The 16,579-nt window shown below is 43.4% G+C and overlaps 1 protein-coding gene across 1 annotated transcript in view; it reads right to left on the bottom strand.

Annotated features, from left to right (window-relative positions):
* Positions 1-16,579, bottom strand: part of SORCS3 (sortilin related VPS10 domain containing receptor 3) — a 632,023-nt gene that overhangs the window by 348,424 nt on the left and 267,020 nt on the right. The window contains exon 3 of the mRNA XM_053585949.1: positions 7,234-7,333. Coding sequence (XP_053441924.1) covers positions 7,234-7,333 — 100 coding nt within the window. The remainder of the gene's footprint in view (positions 1-7,233; positions 7,334-16,579) is intronic.

The raw sequence follows: 16,579 nt of genomic DNA, 5'->3' as shown, positions 1-16,579 counted from the left end.
CACTAAGTGGTGACCACCAAGACCCCCGGAGCTGCAGGAGCTTCAAAACGTTAGGACTCTCTACAAATAGGCAAGAGGAAGCTCTTAGTGGAGGCTGGCTTATACAAAGACACTCCATTACTCAGGGGCAGAACCAAGCCCAGAGAGAAGGTATCTGCCTCCTTCTCCTACTTGAGCAATCTTACCCTTAAATGACACAAAAAGTCTCTTTGCAATGAAGGACCTACCCTGTGATCCTTTGGAGTCAATAAAAGTATCCACGCAGTCCCCCAGCAATAGAGTCTACAGAGTATTATCCTGCGACCCCAAAGACTACATTGCAAATACCAACTTTTCACCTGTAGACTTATGATACTTACTATTTAGAATATGGTCTGAGATACCAATTGGACATAAAAATCAAGGAAAATTTGGTACAGCCTGGCAGCCCTCCAACTCTGAGCTCCACAGCCCCACCTATCTAAAATATTTAAAAATACAGAAGTTTTATATGAAAATCTATATAGGAAAATCTCTTAGGAGATTAAGAAAATAATAACAAGAATATTAACAATATCTGGCTATGCAGGGGGCCCTCATCTTTATATGACAACAGTCATCTGAACTTAGTGGCAGAAACGCCTTTACAGGAGGACTGCCCAGCCCCGCCTGGCCCACATCCCCACTGGCCACTATGTTCTGGCCCCTTTCTGCTTTGAATTTAAGACTCGGGTCTAGGTATGCAGCTGTTTTCTTGTGCACCTGTTCTGCCCAAGCGGACTGCACGTGTCTGAGAGCAGGAAACCTCCCCTCCACAAAATACTTTGCTCGCAGCCAAACATTTAACAGATTGTTTGACAGTGTAAAATTATCTTTTCACCTTATTTTCTTTACTGTAGCGGAAGAGACTTTCACATTTGTGAATTGAAAATGTACTACTCTACTGCTCACTTTCTCTGACCCTCCAACAATCTTGGGAGACATGGGTCAAGGAAAGCAGGAGTCCAATAATTTAAAATTCTGTACTGTGTTTTGTTTAAAGGTTTTCTAGGGTGTTAGAGATGGCTCAGGGTTATGCTGCTATATCAAAAGAATGACAGAGGCATAACCAGCATCCGGCCGCACATGGCCTCTTTACAGCTAGATGGAGGCTGCTTGCTCATTGGAGAAATCTGACTGGTAATTCCCACTGTATTTCTTCAGCGTAGCCTGGAAGTAATTATCTTTCTCACTGGTAAATCAATTAGGAATGGAGGACCTAATGTTCCCCTCCTCCTCTAAGAAACTACTAATCCTCTAACATTAATGAGCAGAGTACCCAGACAACTGGGTTACTACTAACAGAGTAAAGACTGCAGCTCACCCAGTCTTTCTACCTATGGCAGTGGAAGCTAACCTTGTGGTCATAAAGAAGTGAATGGGATCACAGACCCCTTTTCTTAGCTATTTTACTAAAATCAGTAGCCTCAGTCTGCTCACTTATCAAATGGGGTTAAAACTACCAGGCCGAGGGAACTAACAGTAAAACTTAGAATGAGATATAGTAGGGAACCTATCCTCCCCCCCCCCAACCTTTATTAGGAGGTCAATAAAAAGAAGCCATTATTCCATACTGATATCAGACCTTCAGCCCCCTCAACATACACACAAACAACACATGCATGCATGCAGGCATGCACACACACACACACACACGTGCACACACACACACCCATTCCTCTACTCAGTAGTAACTTGGTAACCCCAGCAGTCAGATCTGTGTAAACTCTCTGGCGTTTCCAACACACTGTCTCCAAAGCTGCAGGTGGCAGTCACTTCTGAGACAGAGCAATTAGACTACAACATGCCTGCATTTCCCAGTCCCCTCAAAGATTTATTCTAAAATTGGCTCATGGGAGGCAAGCCCCTTTCCATAGAGCTCTGTTAAATGCAGACTTGACCTTGGCACTTGCCATTCTGCATGGGCCTGAGGACAAAAATCATTTGACAGTAATGAGTTCTGGGTACCCAGATATGTTTACCTCCTAGGCAGGAAAGGGAAAACTGTGAGCTGGAGTTCATTAGGCCCCACTGTTGCAGAGCCCCTCCTCTGGGAGGCAAGCCTTTCACACTCCTGCTCCCAGAACTAATATGCTGTCCTTCATCTTCCAAGTTCCAGGTCCAGGTACATTCCGCAATGCTGGGCTCCCTTAAGGAAGGCGAGCTCAAACCAAGGTGATGAGCTAACTGGTCAATAGTCTGAGAAAAGCAAACAGCCCAAATAGCTACTGATGCAGAATTCACATTAAATATAGTCAGGGCAGGTCTAGGTCATTAAAATAATGCTGATGCCACCACACCACAGAACAACAGTCTAAGACAACTTCAATTGGAACAGCTTTGACCATTCCATATCAATATTCTCATTTAGATCTGGAATTATAAAACCCTCTAGATAAAATGATGATGCCCTACTCACGGCCTAGGACAAAGATAAAACGTCTTAGTGCAAATCCCAACTACCTTAAGGCAGCTCAAAATTCCTGAATGTATCCTCATTAATTTATCCCCAAAATCAATCTATTGGGAAGGCTATTAAAGATTCACCATTTACAGTAATCTTAGGGTTAGGGTTAGAGTCTGTTTTCTTATCTTACCTGCTCCCTAACGTGGCTGAGAGAATTAGAGATCACAAAGATAAAGCCAGTGAAAGGGAGCTTAGTACAGCAGGTGCTCAGTTAATGCTGCCTGATACTACTACTAAGAGAAGGGAACTATACACAGGCTAACACCTCTGTTTCCAACTTCATGGCTTCTCAACTACCTGTATTTGGAGATCTTATGTTGTCAAAAAAGTATTCAAAAAATCAACAACTAGCTTTGGGAGACACTATGTAAATACAAGTTCAATTTACAGTTTTGCCAAGGGCAACAGATCTCATTTGATGTATTCATAGCCTCTGAGGAAAGCAGCAGCCATCTGTTAAATAAATAACTCATTAGGTGAAAAGCAAGTGCTTCTACCAAGACGAACTCCAAAATCTGCCAGAGACGACTGCCGTTAGCTGGCCCATGAACAACGGGGAGCTACAGATAATTGAGGTACTGAGAGAATTAAAAGAATTTCTCATAACATAAGGTGAGATGAGAATCCTGATGACTACAGGCTTAAACTTCAAGACATATTTAATAAGAAGACTAAAAAAAAGTTTCATTAGAAAGTCATAAAGACTCAGAACTCTAGACTACTAAAGAAATGAGTATTTTATGTCAAAATGTCATTTTGCCTAAGTAGCTAGAGAAGCAGGAGTTCTACTAACTGAATATTCTGGTTAAGAGAAAGTCGTCATGTAGAATATGTGTGTACTGCCAACATCTAGAGGCTCAGGATATAAGTCATACCACTTAATGAAATGAAATAGAATCCAATTTCATCTTTTCTTAGATGATGCCAAAAGCACTTCAGGATCACACAGGCTCCTTGTGAACATTAATTTCTACTGCTGTTTTTAAAAAAGTAAATCTATGCCATTAGCCTGATATTTATCTTTCCCTAATCTGAGTAAAGAAATGTCTGTGCTTTTAACTTCCTGGGTGGCAGCACCTCTTAGGTAGGAGTTAACTGTGCTTTGGTGATGTTCTTCAAAGAAGACAAATAAAATAGACCTAGTTTCTGTTTCATGGGCAGTAATTCCTGTGGGAAATTGCTCTGGAGAGCCCATGGCCTGGACATCGCCTGTGTAAATAACAAATGGAAGTGGCATATCTGTACCCATGATCTCCCGAATCCCAGCCATGGATGGGAGAGAACATGGAACATTCCCTCCAACCCACAGAACATGGAACATTGCCTTCAACCCACAGCATCTGCCTTAACCCACCCTTTGTCTCCCTTGCTTCTAAGAACTTCCAAGTTGTGCTACAGAGACTTTAAACAGTCCAGAGTAAAGAAAAACAGCAAAATACCAAGAGAAAAATTACTACAAGCATTTCCAACCAGAAACACACATGGTAAATGAATGCCAGAATGAATAAGAACAGATACAACCCTTCAGATAAAAATCTATTTAGGAATCCACCACTTAGAAAAATCCTTACAAAGACAGGTGATGTATCATCTACAGGAAAATATAATTAATTCAGTTCTGTCGTGGTTCCATTATAGGTCAGAGATCCATGCTGCAGGGCATCTTTTGTGTACAACACTCAGTTCTCTCAAAGCACACACCCACTGTGATTCCTCAGAGCCCAGGCAGTCATGTAGGATGAGAAGAGCATTCGACTGGGGGTTAAGAGACCAACTGCCAAGGCTGCCACCAACCAGCTGAGCAAGTTGGGTGGGGCAGTTGTCCCAGTGGGCCTCAGCCTCCTTCTCAAGAAGGGACTTGGGAGAGGAAGAATCAGTATAGATTGTCAACAACTCAATTCAGTCAACTTTTACCATGTATCCATCATGGACACAGCACCAAGCTTTAATTCAATATCATGAAGCAATTGTCAACACCGCCTAGGCTATGATTACAGAGGAGGAAAAGGTACATGGGCAGAGCTGAAGCAAAGAAATATAAACCTGAGAATCAAGAGTTCTGGGTTCTAATCCTCACTCTTTTTTCTACCTGGCTATGTGGGCTTTTTTAACTTCAGTAAAATGAGACTGTTGGTACAGAGAAATAATTCCCAACTGATATTCATGGACATCTTGGGTATATGGGTGGGATCTGTGATGTTCACAAACCCTTCAAAATGTATGAAAATTTTTATAGCTTAGGCATGTTTTTAGAGAAGTGTAAAACTTTAATCACATGTGCAAAAGAGTTGCAGTTCAAAAACTGTTAGGCACACTGTTGGTAGGAATGTAAATTAGTACAACCATTATGGAAAACAGTATGGAGGCTCCTCAAAAAAATTAAAAATAGAACTACCATATGATCCAGCAGTTCCACTCCTGGGTAGATATCTAAATAAAATGAAATCAATATATCAAAGAGACTAGCTGCACTCCCATGTTTATGATATCATTATCAACAATAGCCAGGATATGGAATCAACTAATGAGTCTATCAGTGGATAGGGAAAACATGGTATACATATACATAATGAAATAGGATTCAGCTATAACAAAGAAGGAAATCCTGTCATCTGCAACAACATGGATGAACATGGAAGACATCATGTTAAGTGAAATAAGCCAGGACCAGATAGACAAATACCACATGAAATCAATCACATGCAGACTCTAAAAAAGTTGATCTCATAAAATTGGAATTAGAGTCATGGGTCGCAGGGTCTAGTCAGGGGTCCTCAAACTGTGGCCCACAGGCCACGTGAGGTGGTGTGATTGTATTTCTTCCCATTTTGTTTTTTTACTTCAAAATAAGATATGTGCAGTGTGCATAGGAATTTGTTCATAGTTTTTTTTTTAACTATAGTCCGGCCCTCCAATGGTCTGAGGGACAGTGAACTGGCCCCTGTTTAAAAAGTTTGAGGACCCCTGGAGGTGGTTAGAGGGGTAAGGAGGTTGGGGAGATGTTGGGCAAAAACACATAATGACAATTATGTAGGAGGAATAAGTTTAAGAGATCTACTGTATAGTATGGTGACTATCATTAATGAAGATAGAATGTATTCCTGAGAAACGTTAAGTGGATAAATGTTCTCAACATATGTTGAGAACAAATTTTATCAATGGTAATAACCATGTGAGGTAATGCATTCGTTAATTAGCTGGATTTAGGCATTCCATAATGTATATGTACTTTAGAACATGTACATGATAAATACATACAATTTTATATGCCAATTTAAAAATAAATTAAAAAAAAAAGTGAATAACCACTTGTAGTTGTGGTCTCTTCCAATGCTAACATGCAATAATTGAAATAATAATATTGAAAAATGTACAAACAACCACCCTTTGGGACAAAGAGTTACTTTATGTAGTAACAGCACTTAAATAGCCCTCCTGATCACCAGGGTTTTGACACTTGGCTGGTGGGCATACTCTAGGGGTCTGGTAATCCTCGCAGCTGGCTGGATCCTTTGGTTATCAATCATCCCGTTGGACCAGGAGCTGACAATTCCACTTCCTCCCTGGCTGGGAGCCCTTAGAGGTAGTACTGCAGGTGGAAGTAAGGAGAAGCAGTGGGGCTGTATGTTAGGCTGGTCTGAGCCAAAGCCACTGTACTTTGTACGAACAGTCATCATTCTTAGCCAAAGCTTGGACTCCCCCACATTGGAATCAGAGATCAGGGATGTTCACACAACAGTTTTGAGCTTCCTCCTGAGCTTACCTCAAGGAGGAAGGAAGTGTGTGCAAAACCACTAGGGAATGAAAATCGGATTGCAAGTGAGCTAGTGTTACCACTGCTTTAGCCTTTTAGAAATATTCAAATGATCAATTATGTGTTCATTGGGTGTGTTTGAGCCAGGCCTGCCTAAGTTCCTGAACAGCAGGGCTTTCCTAGTTGGGGAAGGATTATCCTCCCCAAAGATAATACATTGCCCAGTATTGATTTTCAAAAACTATCCATCCATCTTTCCATGGAATCCAGGCCTCCTCCTCCTCCCAGTAGGTTTGCATGACCAGGGTCTGACCTTACATAATTCCATCGTGGTGGCTAAGTCAAGAGGAAAACAGAGGAGCAGGGGGAACCACGTCTGCCCTGTTCTGCCTCAGAAGCAGCTCAAGATCAAGTTGAAGAATCTGAATTCCAGAGATGCATCTACTTTCTTCAGCAGAAACAGACTCCCTGGGCATAATGAACTCTCAGAAAGCTAACCAGCAAGAGGAAGGCTGTGGAAAGACTCAACTCTGGAGTCAAGCAAACCCATGCTCGAATTATAGATATTACCACTGTCTGATTCACACTAGAAAGTTAGTTAATCTCTCTGCACTTCAGTTTCTTTACCTGTAAAATGAGTACCATCATAATTTCTACCCCATAGATGGGTTGTGAGGATAAATCGGATAAGACAGAGGAACTACTTATACAGTTATATATTTAATACATCCTTTGGTGCTGCTGCTGCTGCTGCTGCTGTTATTATTATCACTATCAAGGTTGTTGTTAGAATTACAAACAGTGCCCTTTGAAGGGGTCCTCAAACTTTTTAAACAGGGGGCCAGTTCACTGTCCCTCAGACCATTGGAGGGCCATTATAACCCAGGCCTCTATAAATGATTCCATGGCTGTTAGGCTTTTTTTCTTAACCCTTGGCCCTAAGCAACCTTGCCACCCAGCGAGAGTGCTCAAGACCTCCTGACCAGCTTCTTACCTTCCTTTTGTTGGTGGGATTGACATAGAGGTAACTGAGGACAGTCTTCAAGCCCACTTTGTCATTCAGCTTTTCATAGGTGGTGCCATAATCCGTTGACCTGCAGATAGAACAGAAGAGAGAAGGAAAGAAAGGGTGAGATTGTTTTACAAAACAGGAGACTACATTTCCAGGGGAGCCAGCCTGCCTCCAACCCGCAACTTTGCTCCTAAATCACATGAGTGTTTAAGTGTTCTCTAGGGATAAACAGCCCCATTAACTTTAGAAGAACAATTACACTAATGCACATGCTCACTGCGCTGGTGCCCCTGGGCTCCAGGCTGTTCTCAGAGACCTACTTTTCTGCCCTCTGTGAAGCAGAGCAGTAGAAGCAGCCTCTGGAGAGATGTCCGCCTTCCCCCATCCCCAGCCCTCTGGCTCCATGCAAGCTGCAGTAGGGCCTGACTTCCCACCAGTGGGCCGTCTGTCTCCTGATGCCCCCGGGGTGCCACCAACTTCACATCTGCTCCACTAAGCCTAGAACAAGGGGAGCCTCTGAGGGGCAGGAAGTGGGATCCAAAGAACTTGTGGGATCCAATGACCAAATGAGGCCACGCCAGGCAAAGGGTTTGATGCTATTCACTACGACAACCATATGAGTGGTCTGGGGTAAAAGACGGTGACACTGAGATGCTTCAAGCAGTTCATCATTCCAGTGATACCACTGGTCCTCTGCCTCTCCTTTGGGCTTAATTTCTAGACTAACCTTATGGCAAAACCAGAAGTAAAGGCTCAGAGAGCAAAGGCAGGCCATGTGATTGGTGCCTTCCTTTTCACCCCTTTCTTCCACCAGGAGGAAGGCAAGAGGGTGCCACACAGTGAGCTTTGAGTAGCCAACAGCCCCCCACACTTTCCACACATACTGCCCCTCCCTTTTGCAACCAGGCATGGAAGGTGCTCACCTTCGGTCATTACCCTCCTTGGCTAGCCTCACAAAGCTTCTACTACTACTCAGGTTTTAGAGGGGCTCAGAGGTCAATTATTTTCTCAGTGGTCCTTGACCTTGCAGGTGCCTGCATTCTGGCTCAATCTCAGTCCCCATTCTGGCTCTGGGCCTCCCCTACTTTGGCTTCCTGGTGCCATAGTAAAGGCAAGCCCTTGCTTTATCTTTGAGCCTTTGTCTACCTTCTAACACTAACCTGGTATGCCCTGACCCACAGCTTAGCATCCAAAGTCTAGTAGCCAAACTGCATGATGACCTTCAGGAGCCATCTCTACCCCCATTCAAGCTGGCAGATTCCTGGTTCCCAGGCCTGGCATAAATCTTCCCTTTCCTCCTCTAATGAAGCTTCACTAGCTGCCATCATCATCATCATCACCACTGCTCATTTCTCCTCTTCACCAGAACACCTTTTCCCACCCTTAGACACCCAACACACCCTAGGAGGCATGCCTTTTTCCTAACTCTTTGACAGTGTCATGACTAATTTCTTCATGTTGTTTTCCTAATCACAATCTAAGCTCCTCAAGAACAGGGAACTTCACAGAACACTATGGTAAGAGGAAATAATAAGAACCGCGGGTACAGAAAAATCTGTTTCATTCCCACACCTGCAGCTCTCTAGATGTATGACCACGTGCAAGTTACTTTCCCTGCCAGTGCTTCAGGTCTCTTATCTGAAACATGGGGCTAATGTAATCTTACAGGGCATTTGTGAGGGTACAAAAATATAACACATGAGAAACCTTAATCCTACCAAACCTTTAAAGAGGAACTAGTACCTGTATTACTTAACCTTTTCCAAAATATAGAAAAAGAAGGAATACTTCCCAACACATTCTATAAAGTAAATATCACCCTGATCCCCAAAGCAGGAAAAGATCCAACAAGAAAAGCAAATCACTTGGTAAACGGTCTGTGAAGCTACTGAATGATGCCCCATGATCATATCAATGTACACAGCTATGATTTAATAAAAGAAAAAAAAAGAAAAGAAAATCATAGACCAATATCTTTAATGAATATAGATGCAAAAATATTCAATGAGATCCTAGCAAACAGAATCCAGCAACACATTAAATAAATTATACACCATGACCAAGTGGGTTTTATCCCAGAGTCTCAAGGTTCGTTCAATATACGTAAATCTATAAATATAATACATCACATAAACAAAATAAAAAACAAAGACCATATGATTCTTTCAATTGATGCAGAAAAAGCTTTGATAATATCCAGCATCCTTTTATGAATAGAAAATTTAAGAAAATAGATAATTGCATTAATATACACAGCTATTATTTAATTTTTAAAAAAAGAAAGAAAATAGGTATAGAAGGGACATTTCTTAAACTGATAGAGGCCATTTATAGCAAACCCACAGTCAATATAGTATTGAATGGAGTAAAACTGAAAACCTTTCCAGTCAGATCAGGAACCAGGCAAGGTTGCCCATTGTCTCCACTGCTTTTTAACACTGTAATGGAAGTCTTAGCCATCACAATCAGGCAAGAGAAGGCGATCAAGGGTATCCAAATAGGATCAGAGGAGATCAAGCTTTCACTCTTCGCAGATGACATGATTGTATATCCGGAAAACCCCAGGGATTCAACTAAAATGTTATATAAAAAAAAAAAAAAAAAAACTTCATTCATTTCTCCCTGAAAGGTGCAGAACAAGGCCTTACACATTACACATACTCAGCACGTTTACTGAATAAACAAATATCAGTATTTCAAATCCTCCCCTGGGCTACCAGCTCCTCGTGGTCATCATTTATGCTGACTTTAATAATCAGTCCCCCCAAAATCTGACTTTTTATCCTCTGTCTCTTGTCTACCCCAGGCACAGAAGCTCTGGGACTCTCCCAATCTTTCTCTCTGCCTTCACCTCTGGAACCTAGCTCAGTTTCCAAGGCTTAATGATTCTATCTGAAATAACTTAGATCCCTGGACTATGACTGGTACAAAGCAAGTGCCAAGTGCTGATGTACTGGTTTTGTATTGTTTCACTTTGTTTTTATTTGTGGGAATGAATGAATGATGAATGAACTGTCCAAGCCTACTAACAAGTCTTTAATCAGCTACTAATATAGTGTAACTCAGCACTTAGCCATGCCTAGAAAACACACAACCCTGTGGATGCCCGCACAACCAGTCCAGCCCGGTGCAGTGCAGAGCATCTAGAGACAGGGAAAGGTCTGTAATTCACTGTACTAGAATTAAGGTTAAATGACCACTCACCCTGAGCAACTATCCTATGCAGAGCAGGAGAGGAGACAGACCGTGATCTCTAGAGGATGTCATTTACATTTTTATTAATCCAAGCAAAACATTTTGTACAGTTAATTACTTCTTAATTCTGTGCTCTGGAAGGCATAAAGGCAGCATGTTTGGGCAAAGAACAGTGAACTTGGAGTCTACAAATCCAGATGCTAGAACAAATTTTGAAATGTTCTCTAAGTGTTACCCTGGAAAAGCCACTTTCTCTTCAGCTGTTAACGAAAAAATTATTCTGACACCCTTTTAAATGACAAGGCAGATTTTGTTCAGGGCTACTGTGACAGATGAAGGGAAATTTCCTCCTGAGAGAGGAGTCAGAGAGAGGCCTTAACTCCAAACATAACAAGGAAAAGTGGGAGCTTTTGCTAAAAAGCAGGGTGGGGGTAGTAAATGGAAAATCACTGAAGAGTGAGGTAAGTCTTTGTTAACTGGCGCAACAGGATCCTGATGAATGCAGGCTAGGGTGATGGCATTACCTGGGAGACAGTGGAGGACGAGGACTTTGATCAGATACAGAGGCTGACGGACTCTGGCTAAACTAATTTAGCAGGATTCTTGCTAAAATTGGGCTCTAGAGAACATGCCCAAGGATGAATCCTAGTTAAAATAGAATTTGGTCAAGGAGAGAATGGTTGCTAAGCCCCATTCCCTCATTAACACATGGGGTTTAACTCAGATAACCATAAAGCCCTTTCTGGACTTTCAATTTTACTACCTCACCAGCATGGTACTAAACTGTTTTACAACCAGCAACTTTTCCTTACACTATCTATAGCAAAAGTCTTACAAGAGCTAAATTTTCAGGACTCCCAGTATGACTAACATCACAACAAATTTCCTTCCAGAATCCACATAACCCTCATCAAAGGTAACATCCTCATATCTACACATCACCCCTCTTTTATAAGCTGCCTGACAGATTCACATAGATTTCGCTTTCTTCCAAAAGTGGCTAGTGAGGGCGGTGCCTGTGGCTCAAGGAGTAGGGCGCCGGTCCCATATGCCAGAGGTGGCGGGTTCAAACACAGCCCCGGCCAAAAACCACAAAAAAAAAAAAAAAAAGTGGCTAGTGAGAGTAGGGACTTCCTAACCAAGGACACTCTATATCTCAGCCTCCTCCATGCCTCCGCCAGATTCTGCTCATCCACTGAGACAGAAGACAACTGAGGAGCTGGTGACCTTGTGGAATCAAGGGTGCCCCCAACGCTGTCCTTTCCAGCATTTGGGGCTCCCATGCTGTCCTTTCCAGCATAACGCTGCACATCGCCATGAACACAGCATTCTGTGGGCTCCTTTGGCCTTGGCTGAGGGCCAGATGGCAGAGACCTTAGCCTCACTGCAGAGACACCTTTGCCCTCAGAACCTTTTCTTACAAGAAAGCAAACCATCCTCCACCAGGGGGTCCACTTACAGCCCACTGGCCACTTGGTGATTTTGTGAGGAGTTTTTTGGCTTATCTCTGGTGTCGAACATCATAAAAAGTGTGAACGGACTTTTTTTTTTTTGCTGATCAGCTTCTATTAGTGTTTATGTATTTAACGTGTGGCCCAAGACAACTCTTATTTCTTCAAATCGATGGCGGAGAATAAGACTGTACCCCCCTGCCTCCTGTGATTCAACATCTACCAGTGGGGTACCTTACAGAAAACCGGCTCATCGCACCAATTTTTAAGCTAGCCTCCCAAATCTTGACACGTGGCCACCCTGGGCCTGGCACTACGCCAGCAATGAATCCATCCTGCATGGTCAGTGCACCCAGCTAACCTGGAAGACACCTGAGCAACCAGCACAGCCACCGCGACCACCTCAGGGTTCACGGTCCTCAGCTCAGGTTACACAAGCTCCAGCCCACTGCTGTGTGTGCACCTGTGTGTATGCATACATGTGTGCACATAGCCCCCATTCCTCCTTTCTCTCTTTATAAATTATTTCCAGCACACAGAAAAGCACAATGAACGGCCAATCATACGGCCACTACGAAATCTAACAAGTGTTGTGTTTGAGTGTGTTTCACATGTGCATAAACATTGTACAGGATAAATGTACTACAGCTTGCAGTTTGTGAGATGCAGCCATGTTGACACACCCAGCTGCAACTAATTCATTTTAACTGCTGTCTAAAATTTCAGCTTGTGAATAAACCACCCTCTATTTATCCTTTCTAGCACTGGGAAGTATTTTTGGTTCTTTTTTCCTTCTCCTAAAATTTGTTATTATACACAGTGCTACTATAATGAACAGCCTTATACATGGCTTCTTCTGCTTTAGGGAAGACAAGGTTTTCTGGGGAAGACAATTCCATGTAGAGTTACAATGTCATACTCTAGATATTATTCCTACTTCACTGGTTCTGGATAACATGGTCTCCAAGGAGGATGCACCTCTACAGAGACAGTGTTCCTTGGCTCCACAACCTTCCCAAGGGCCTGCGCATAGTCTGGCTGAGCCTGCCAGCCCCTGACCATGCGCACTGCTTATTGTCTGAGGCAGGTGTCCTCCCTCTTCACTTTTATGCTAGGGTGCCAACTGGGTTGCCAGCTCCTTGTCTGAGCCCTGCCACTCCCCCTGAGTTCTTAACTTATCCTGATAGGCTTTCAGAAGGATTCAGTGTGGCCTGACACCCCAGCCTGCCCTGCCACACCCCCATCTGGTCCCCCAGGGCCACTCTCCCACTGAGAATTTCAGAAGTTGAAGTGTGAATTACACCAGCCTTGTTACCTACCCAGCAAGTTGCCACTCCTCTAGCTCTAGTAAGCCGGGGAGCAGATGGTGGCAACACTAATATGAGCTGCTATTTTAAAAGTGAAAAACAGAAAAAACCTTTGAGCCAGTGCAGGCAAGCCAGCCTCCCAGCAGAACTAAGCTGAGTTCAACATCCCTGCTTCCAAAGCTGAGTTCCAGTCAGAGGTGAGAGGGCTTGGGAAAGCCCTCCGCCAGCTCTTACAGGGCCACCAGAGGTTCTGAATCAGGGAGGACATGCTGCTCTCCTTCCCCTGGTCTACCATCCTGCTCCGCAGCTCCTCAGCCCTCCTGTTCCCTTTCCTCCTCTTGCCCCTGAGAGCTCTGTAAAAATCCTTCCCCCTGGAGTCCCCTATCAGAAGTCTTCTTCCTCAGTGGACTCCCTGCTGTCTGATATGATCTAATATTAGCAAACACCCACAGTTATGACAGTTTCTTTTCCCGCTAGCCATTTTTGGTTTGGTTTGTTTTGCTCATTTCTCAGCATACATCAATCAACCAGGACACATACCATGGGCTAGGAGCTGTGCTTTGCTTCCCCTTTCTGGCCACTTATAAGTAGTTCTGGCTCAGGCTAGCAAACATTATTCATTTATTCTTTCTCTGTAAAAGGGCCAGAGAGTAAATATTTCAGGGTTTGCAGGCCTCTGCTCCCAGCTACTCAAGTCTGTCCTTTTATACCTCCTAATAGGCCAGACACAATAAGCAAATGTGTGGGTGTGGCTCTGTAATAGGGAAAGTATCATCTGCAAATGGAGGAGGAGTATGATTTGGTGGCCACTGCTGAGTTGGCAGCAATGCCAGCCCCTACCTGGATCCCTGCCCCCAGCCCAGTTCCCACTCTGCTTTTGTCTCTAAGACACTCCCCAACATTCCTGCAGGCTCTCTGATGTCCTAACCTCTCTCTCCCACTGCCTGGCTGCCACATGAGCCCAGACAGCTGCCTCCTGCCTGTGCCTGGCATTCAAGGCCTCTGCAGTCAGCCTGCATAATCTCCCCTTCGCCACTCACTCACCGCTGGCACTGAGTCCTAATCCTCTTCCTTTCTGACTTCCAGCTCCAATACTAACTGTGATGTGAAGACTTTTCCTCCAACTGCAGCCCACACCTGCCTCTGCATTTACATCAGCTATACCTAAAAGCTCTGCATATACATGTGTGCTTTTGCTCCTTTCAGCAACTGCTGAAAACTTCTTGAAAGAAAATAACAAATGGATTTTTTTCTCCAATTTCTGAAAGTGCACAGCCTGGCTCTAAGCAGAAAAAACAAGAAGGCTCTAGCAGTACAAAGACACTGGCTCTCAGGGCCAGAGCTAGCCGTGACAGCTCCTCACACTTCGGAGCTCAGCTCAGATTGCGGGGTGGTGGTTGTATGGATTCAACAAAGAGGAGTAAGTAAACACCTCTTCTGCTAAAGGCAGTTTTTTACGAATACCCCAGACTGTACTGTCCTCAAGGGAAATCACCTTGTTTTCATTGCCTCAATTTACATTCATATATTCCTTACACTTACTAGGGGGTGAGGCACATGGATACTCCATAAATCATTAGAGCAGTGGTTCTCAACCTTTCTAATGCTGCAACCCTTTAATATGGTTCCTGTGGGTCATTGAGAACTGCTGCATTAAAGGATATGTAGCCACTAATTCTAATTGTCACCACAAAAGTACAGCAGGAAAAAAAAAAAAAAGTACAGCAGGGCCCAATTCCCTGGAAAATAAAAAGAACCACTTCAAAGTGCCAGGCCTTGGGGAACGCAAAGTAGCCATTCCTGGTGTGTCCTCCACCCAAGACACACTGAGAATCCTCAGCAATCAAAGCCCTCAGGCTATTAGGAGCTCCCATGTGTGGTGAACCACAGCCCATTCCAAGGTCAGGGTCAGGAGCTTCACCACTGCAGACCAAGTCACAGTGATGGAAAGCCACTGGTGCACCCCTCTGGCCTGCTCCACTCCTCACCCTGGGGCCGGTGCCCAAGGCCACAGTAATCTATGTCTTTGCAATGGCAGAAGCCCAGCCTGACCGCAAATAACCAGCCAGTTAACTAATTTCAGATCTCGAGCCAAAAGCAAGTGATTTAAATAGCTTCATTCTCCAAGTGGGTACTGGCCCCACTCTCTGCTTTAGAAAATCCACAGGCAGGCCGCTGCCAAGGCAGGAGCTCACAAAGCTCTCTGTGACCTCTTCTCGTTATCTGACTCTTCAGCTGCATTATCTAGTCTCACAAAAAAAGGCACCATGATACGGGATAATTAATTCATCTATGTTTCCTCCTGCCCCAGCTATTTGAATAAGAGACATCACAGGGTTCTAAATGCAGAGAACTGGAGGTTGGCCAACTGCAGAGACTAGAATCGTGCAGAATTTGTGGTTCAGGTCGGATAAAGTGCAAACCCAACTGTAGCACCGTCCCAGCACGTGTCTCAGCTAAAACGGAAGGCTGAGATGTGTGGGTTTGGACAAGTGTTCATATCCTTGATTTGTCTTCCTCTCTGGGTGAGCACATCTGTTCTCACTAATGAACCTCAATTCAGATAATCAGGTTGTTGGGTTGTTATATTTAGAATTCAAAATGCAAAAAAATGCCAACCTATCAGCCAAGAGGTTGGTTTGAGGGAAAGAAAGGGCAAAAACAGGTCCCTAAGAAGGCATCGCATCCTCCATGGTAGTTTTGTTCATATGAGCATCAAAAAATGACAATCATCAGGGTAAAGGTTCAAAGAAGTCTAGTGTATTACAAGCACACACACGGCATTAAAGAATAAGGTAGATACTGAGGTTACTGACCAGGAAAAGTGTCTAAGACATAATACTAAAGGAAAAAGCCTACCGAAAAATAATATATTACACATCCACAGTATTATCCAGATACAACACGATATATTTCCATTAAGTTTTTAAGTATATACACAAATGCATATACAAATCTAGGGGAAACATAAATAACTGGTAATAGAAGTCACCTCTTGGTTAGGGAACTGGGGTGGGCTTGGGTGGCTACAAGGACTTGAACATATTTGTAATATTGAAATGTTTTAAAACAAAAATGTATCCATGTATCACTCATGTCGTTAAAAATCCTAACAATAAAGGGATTGTTACTGCATGGTCACAATGCGGATCTGTAAATGAACTCATCTGTAAGGAAACTCTATTAAAAACAAGCATTTGCATTCATAAAGACCAACATAATCATAAAGACGGTTCATTTCAGAGTCAAGCAGGTTTGGTTTCAAATCCAGCCTATGGAACCTCAGCCTAATTACATAAGTCTCATGTTTCATATCTGTTCAATGGGAATATAAATGTTGCCTTCACAGGATTTTTGTGAAGTTTAAATAGTCCT

Source organism: Nycticebus coucang, chromosome 3, assembly GCF_027406575.1.
Source record: "Nycticebus coucang isolate mNycCou1 chromosome 3, mNycCou1.pri, whole genome shotgun sequence".
NCBI lineage: Eukaryota > Metazoa > Chordata > Mammalia > Primates > Lorisidae > Nycticebus > Nycticebus coucang.
This window is presented reverse-complemented; position numbering and strand designations above follow the sequence as displayed.